Source organism: Colossoma macropomum, unplaced genomic scaffold (genome assembly GCF_904425465.1).
Source record: "Colossoma macropomum unplaced genomic scaffold, Colossoma_macropomum, whole genome shotgun sequence".
In the NCBI taxonomy this organism is placed as follows: Eukaryota; Metazoa; Chordata; class Actinopteri; order Characiformes; family Serrasalmidae; genus Colossoma; species Colossoma macropomum.
Window position 1 is genome coordinate 7,501 of NW_023495738.1, and position 6,456 is coordinate 13,956.

At 45.5% G+C, this 6,456-nt stretch overlaps 1 protein-coding gene across 1 annotated transcript in view; it reads left to right on the forward strand.

The window, feature by feature from the left end:
* LOC118802907 (endophilin-A1-like) overlaps positions 1 to 5,803 on the forward strand; it is a 7,636-nt gene extending 1,833 nt beyond the window's left edge. Inside the window, exons 3-8 of the mRNA XM_036563334.1 lie at positions 1 to 58; positions 1,493 to 1,626; positions 2,506 to 2,664; positions 3,110 to 3,213; positions 3,970 to 4,094; positions 4,801 to 5,803. The exon at positions 1 to 58 is cut by the window's left edge and continues 86 nt beyond it. Coding sequence (XP_036419227.1) covers positions 1 to 58; positions 1,493 to 1,626; positions 2,506 to 2,664; positions 3,110 to 3,213; positions 3,970 to 4,094; positions 4,801 to 4,997 — 777 coding nt within the window. The 3' untranslated portion in view covers positions 4,998 to 5,803. The remainder of the gene's footprint in view (positions 59 to 1,492; positions 1,627 to 2,505; positions 2,665 to 3,109; positions 3,214 to 3,969; positions 4,095 to 4,800) is intronic.
* The last annotated feature ends 653 nt before the right edge of the window (positions 5,804 to 6,456 follow it).

The window sequence follows — 6,456 nt, forward strand, 5'->3', positions numbered from 1 at the left end:
GTGCTGGGAGAAGCCATGCAGAAATTCGGCCGAGAGCTCGGAGAGGAGTCCAGCTTTGGTAACACACACACACACACACACACACATACACACACACACACACACTGATACACAAACGGTTAAACCACTTTAAACAGCACCTGACACAGCCTTCATCCTCCTCTGCTTCATTTTCCTGCTCAGCTCTTTCACACTCGAAACCTGGGACATTACCTGGAGACTCTTACCTGCTTACACTTTTACAGAGAAGCAGCCCTGCATGCAGCAGGCGTAGAATATTCCTGCTTCTCTCCAGAATGATGTACCAAACACACTCCAATAATGTCTTCACTTGTGAAACTAAACTGAAAATGCTAGACGTGAGACCGCCCGCTGATTTCCTGGGTGTTGTACGAGGCCTCGTCTTGTCAATCTTACCAGGATTTTACCTCCAGCTTGCTTTCACACTAAGGCCCAATCCCATTTCTTCTTTTCACCCCTACCCCTTGTTTTTGAGGGTCTCCTTGTCTCTTGGAACTGAGTTACAGGGTAGTGGTTGAAGTCTTCCCTCTGAAATGAGACCCTCAAATAAATAGAGCATCACTTCATTAACAGCTACCAGCGCTGCTCTGTAGGTGACCCTGCCAGTCTGCAGTGACAGCAGAGGAGGGTAAAGTTCAGCTCCTCACTGCTGGGCTTTAGTTACATTTAGGGCATCATATGATCTTCAAATAGGGGGCAATTATTTATTATCACCCACCCCTAATTCTTCAGTGATATGAAGCTGAAGTCAGATATTCTCCAGATTCTCATCTGAATTTTCCTGTTCCACCTTAAATGGTGCAGCAGTTACATTCTGGTGCTTCAGGCGTCAGAACTGCTGGACTATTTAAGGTGGAACAGGAAAGTTAGTTCGCTAGCTACGGAGACATTAGCATGCTATTGGCGATTTTTATGCTTGTTATGAAAAAAATGACTGTAAACCACTTAAATGTCATTAAACTAAGATAATACAGTGGTTATTGTAATTTTTTAACTGAGAAAATTCTCACATTTGTGGGTTTCTTTGGTCTCTTGTTCTCCATCTTGCTGGTTTTTCTTTTTTTCTCATATCAGTCTGTTTGGAGTCTCTGAAAATCCTCCGTATGGAGGGTTCATGTAGCCCCAACACTTCACCCCACCCCTCTATCTCAACAAGAATCGGGACACCCGACCCCTAGACAAGAACACCCAAAACAGAGGGCTAAGGGCTGAGTGGTCAGGGCGAGGGGTGAAATGGGACTGGGCCTCAACCTCTTCCCTTTTAACTAGCATTAAATTCTCAAGTAAATGTGAGTGAAAGTCAGATGGAGACACTGCATCTTGCCTGGTGTCCCTGCCCACATTTCACACAGTGTTTTGTTTTTTTTTACGTCTGGTCGGACAATTAATCAGAAAATATTTTCTCCATCTCCTTTCCCCACGTGCTCTCTCTCTCTCTCTCTCTCTCTCTCTCTCTGTCTCTCTCTCTCAGGCCTGGCTCTGATCGATGCGGGCGAGGCGATGCGGGAGCTGGGGGAGGTGAAAGATGCATTAGATATGGAGGTCAAACAGAACTTCATCGACCCGCTACAGAACCTGCACGACAAGGACATCAAAGAGATCCAGGTAAAGTAAACCCACTGTTCACCACTCAGTCTGCCAGGAGTGTGGACCCAGAGGAGATCTGTTTGGACATAGGTGTTCCTCGCCTGTTACTCTGAGCTCTGATTGGTTGATTTAAAATAACTTGGCCAGTTGTCTTCTACTGTATCTGATTTCAATTTAATGAATCGTTTGGTTTTATGTCACCATATTATAAAAAAGCCTAGAACCACAGAAATGCTGGGTCTGGCTGGTAAAGCACAAGATTATTAGTGAAATTTAAAAACTGTCAGTGTATCATGGAGTGTTTGGACGTGCCCTTATGACAGAATCTTCTTAAGCCTGAAATCTTAATGTTGATGATGAAATATTACAGTGATGGTGGTGAATAATGAGGAGGCGGAGCTGAACGTGTGTCTGTTTATTAGGAGGAGTAACGTTAGCACACTCGGCTAAAGCGTTTGGGAAATGGAGACTGAAACTGGGGAGCGGTGACGCTCTGATAAACAGCAGGGGGCGCTCTCACAGTATTCACTACTTACAGTTCATCACACTTTAGTTTAGTTTGACCTTTTTTTACTTCAGTAACGTTGGCTGTCTGGCTGACTAGCTTGATTATTTTGATTGCGTGTTCATGTGTGTATGGTCAGTAATAGACATGACAGCTCATTGTCGACCTCGATTGAGCAGGTTAAGATTTCCTAAGTGGAGATAAGACGCTGTAAGATAAGATAAGATTCCTAAATAAACATCAGATTTGCTTCTGTAATACGAATCTAGTGAAACATCTTATCTTGACCCTTCAGATCTTAAGAGAAGAAGGCAGGAAGTTTCTGTAATTCGGTTTCATGTTGGTCTAAACGGTCCTGACTGAAGCTCCCAGTGTCTGTTTTGTGTGTCCAGCACCATCTAAAGAAGATGGAGGGTCGGCGTTTGGATTTTGACTACAAGAAGAAGCGTCAGGGCAAAGTGACCGATGAGGAGATCAAGCAGGCGCTGGAGAAGTTTGACGAGTCCAAAGAGATCGCGGAGCGGAGCATGTTCAACCTGCTGGAGAGCGATGTAGGATATTCTCTCCTTCTACCCTCTCTGTTCTTCCTCTCTCACCCCTTTATCTCCTTATTTCAGCTGCTACATATCTCATCCTTCAGTCTGCTCTCTCTCCCTACGTTCACTAATAATCTCTCCTCTACACCAACAGTGCATTTCTGATATGATGAATATGTATATGGACATGTGTTCTGCGTATGTGTGTGTGTGTGTGTGTGCTTCTGTGTGTGTGTGTGTCTGTGTGTCTGTGTGTGTGTGTGTGTGTGTCTGTGCGTGTGTGTGTGTGTGTCTGTGTGTGTGTGTGTGTGTGTGTCTGTGTGTGTGTGTGTGTGTGTGTGTGTGTGTACGTGTGTGTCTGTGTGTGTGTGTGTGTGTCTGTGTGCGTGTGTGTGTGTGTGTGTGTGTGTGTGTGTGTCTGTGTGTGTGTGTGTGTGTGTCTGTGTGTGTGTGTGTGCAGATAGAGCAGGTGAGTCAGCTGGCAGCGCTGGTCAGAGCTCAGCTGGACTATCACAGGCAGGCCACTGATGTCCTACAGCAGCTCTCAAGCAAGATGGAGGAGAGGTAAGTGTACAACAACTCCCACAATCCACCTGTGATCTTTGAATGAAAATGCTAGATTAAGGATGATTGTAACTTCATCTCCAGCTTACCTGATCCTAAACTTACTGACTCCACATCAGAGACTGAAATGACAGTGGTGTCCCTCATTAATGTAGAGACACCAGGATGGAATTAAACGAGAACAGTTTGACCTCCTTTAGAGACGAGGACAGAAATAATAAATCCTGTGAACTTGAGCACTTTCTGACGTAGCCCCGATGGCTGACCCTGAGCAGGACAAACACAGAAATCATCAATTCTTAGATTCGTATTCTGGAAAAAATAGCATAAATGTGAATGAAACAATTAGGATATCAGTCAGAATACAGTTAAACTCCGTTTATCACTACATGTCACTAAATGAAAAACGATGGTTCTTCAAGGGTTCTTTAGTACAGAAAATGGTTCTATATAGAACCATGAACACTCAGAGAACCCTTTACATGCTTAAATGGTTCTTTACATGGTAAAATGGTTCTTCAGATTGATGGAGAATGTGCTGTTGGTTGTGATTGTTCTATATAGAACCTTTTTGAAAAGAGTTCTATATAGCAGCAAAAAGGGTTCCTCTATTGTAACAAGCCTGATACGATAACAATAGAACCTTTTAATCATGCAGAGTGTTCATGATTGAAAATGAACTGTCAGCTCAGTGTGTGTGTGTGTGTGTGTGTAAACGTGTGTGTGTGTGTGTGTGTGTGTGTGTGTGTGTTGCAGGATAAAAGAGGCCTCCAGCAAGCCGAGGAATGAGTTCATTCCCAAACCACGCATGGAGCTGCAGTTACCCAGCGAGACCCACAACGGAGGAATACACACCGCTAAATCACCTGCACGATCTCCAGGTACACACACACACACACCACACACACACACACACACACACACACACACACAGACACTCTCACACACACACACACACACACTCACACACACACACACACACACACACACACACACACACTCACACACACACACACAGACCACACACACACCGACTACACACACCACACCACACAGACACTCTCCAGACACACACACACACTCACACACACACACACACACAGACACACACCACTCACACAGGCTCAGTCACTCACTGCAGCCTGATTTGTGTTGAATTTGCTCTCAGAATCAATATCTGCATATTTAATACCTCTCCCTCTTCTTTTCTCTCTCTCTCCCTCTCTCCTTTTGTCTCTCCCTCTCCTTTTCTCTCTCCCTCTCCTGTTCTCTCTCTCTCCCTCTCTCCTTTTGTCTCTCCCTCTCCTTTTCTCTCTCCCTCTCCTTTTCTCTCTCTCCCTCTTTCCTTTTCTCTCTCCCTCTCTCCTTTTGTCTCTCCCTCTCATTTTTCTCTCTCTCCCTCTCTCCCCCTCTGCTCTCTCTCTCTCTCTCTCTCTCTCTCCTACTCTCTCCCACTCTCTTTCTCTCCCCCCTGCTCTCTCTCTCTCTCTCTCTCTCTCTCTCTCTCTCTCTCTCTCTCTCTCTCTTCCCTACTCTCTCCCACTCTCTCCCTCTTTCTCTCCCCCTCTCCCCTCTCTCTCTCTCTAGCTCCTCTGGATCAGCCCTGCTGCCGCGCTCTGTATGACTTTGAGCCGGAGAACGAGGGAGAGCTGGGCTTTAAGGAGGGTGACATCATCACCCTGACCAATCAGATCGACGATAACTGGTATGAGGGGATGATCCACGGCCAATCGGGGTTCTTCCCCATCAACTACGTGGACATCCTGGTGCCTCTGCCCCACTAGGCCCGGCTCACCCCCCCCGACTCCCCCCTCTGCTGTTACCTAGCGACCCAGTTCGCTTTCGCTGTGCATCTGTGCTACTCTTCACTACCGTTTCTGTTGACCCGTCGCCGTGGAGAGGGGCAGGAGGAGGATGAAGGTGATGAAGAGGACGGTGGATGAAGCCACACTCTGACGCGTCTGTGTGCCCGTGCAGTGGTCTGCTCAGAAGCAGGTGGTCCGTGTGTGTACAAGTCTCTGAAACTCTCACTGGGTTTTTGCTTTAAAGCAGAAAAAGGCTGTTCTGTTCACCCGTCGGCTCGTTTATTGTTGGGTTTGTTGTTTTGTTTCCGGAGAAGCGCCTGGAGCACTGCTGCCCTCACCTTCGCTGACCTGCAGGACCGTCGCTCCCTTCTCCCAGCGGAGACCTTCAGCCGGAGCCTGGACACCGGTCCTCTCTCACTTCATGGCTTTGGCTGTCCGTCTTCCTGCTGTCCTCTGTTTCTGACTGAATCACACTGCGCACTTTCCTCGTGACTTTGTTTTCCTCCTGCATGCGTAGTTGTAGCGTCTTTAACTGGGACCATTTGTGACTCTTTGCCGGCATTACTGGTTGGTTTGGTTGTGTTTTGTGATCACAGAGCAGGTTTCTCCCACAGACTTTCAGCAGAACCAGCTCCAATCAGCTGCTAGATCAGCTCCAGTTCACTAAGCGCTGTAGAAGCTGCTACACCAGCAAACACTGCTAGATTGGTTTGGCAACCCAAGTAAACTTGTAATCATAACAAATACTGGACAGCCAGAACTGTTTCACTGCTAGTAAGTCAACCAGCATATCACTGCTGTTGGAACAAAACCTCGTATCTCCATTTTTGTCATTTTTCAGTTTTTGACATATTTTGAAAATACCTGTTGTCCTTTACATTGTGTGTAAATTTCATGATGAATGGATGACTTAGAAAAAAGTCTGGTTCCATTGACTTACATTAAAAGTCAAGAAGGTTTTTTCCTTCTCCTGTAAAGTTACCATTTTAGAGATACAAGGTTTTGTTCCGACAGCAGTGATAAACAAGTAATCAATTTTTTACTATTTTAAAAAGTAATGATGACTAATTTTTACAGTTCTTTCACACAGTTTATACAGTCATACGGAGACAGTCGGTGAACTGGAGCTGCTACTCTTAGCCCACTTTACAAATCCAGTTTGCCTGCACTGTAGATAACACGGCAATTATGATACATACTTAAAAAACACATTTTAAGGGTAAAATATCACTAAGATGCCTGTCAATCTTGTTCTTTACGCTGATCTAAGATTTGTTTTGATGTTGCTTTTAGAAAAGGCTGACCATTTTAAAGGGAAAATCCACAAATTTCTGTCTAACTCAGTGTGTGAGATGTAATCAGAGTGACTCAGAGTGGTTTGGTGTGAAATGGTTCAGTTGTCTTTACAGTGGTGGTGATAGGAACCAGGGGTCGCCAT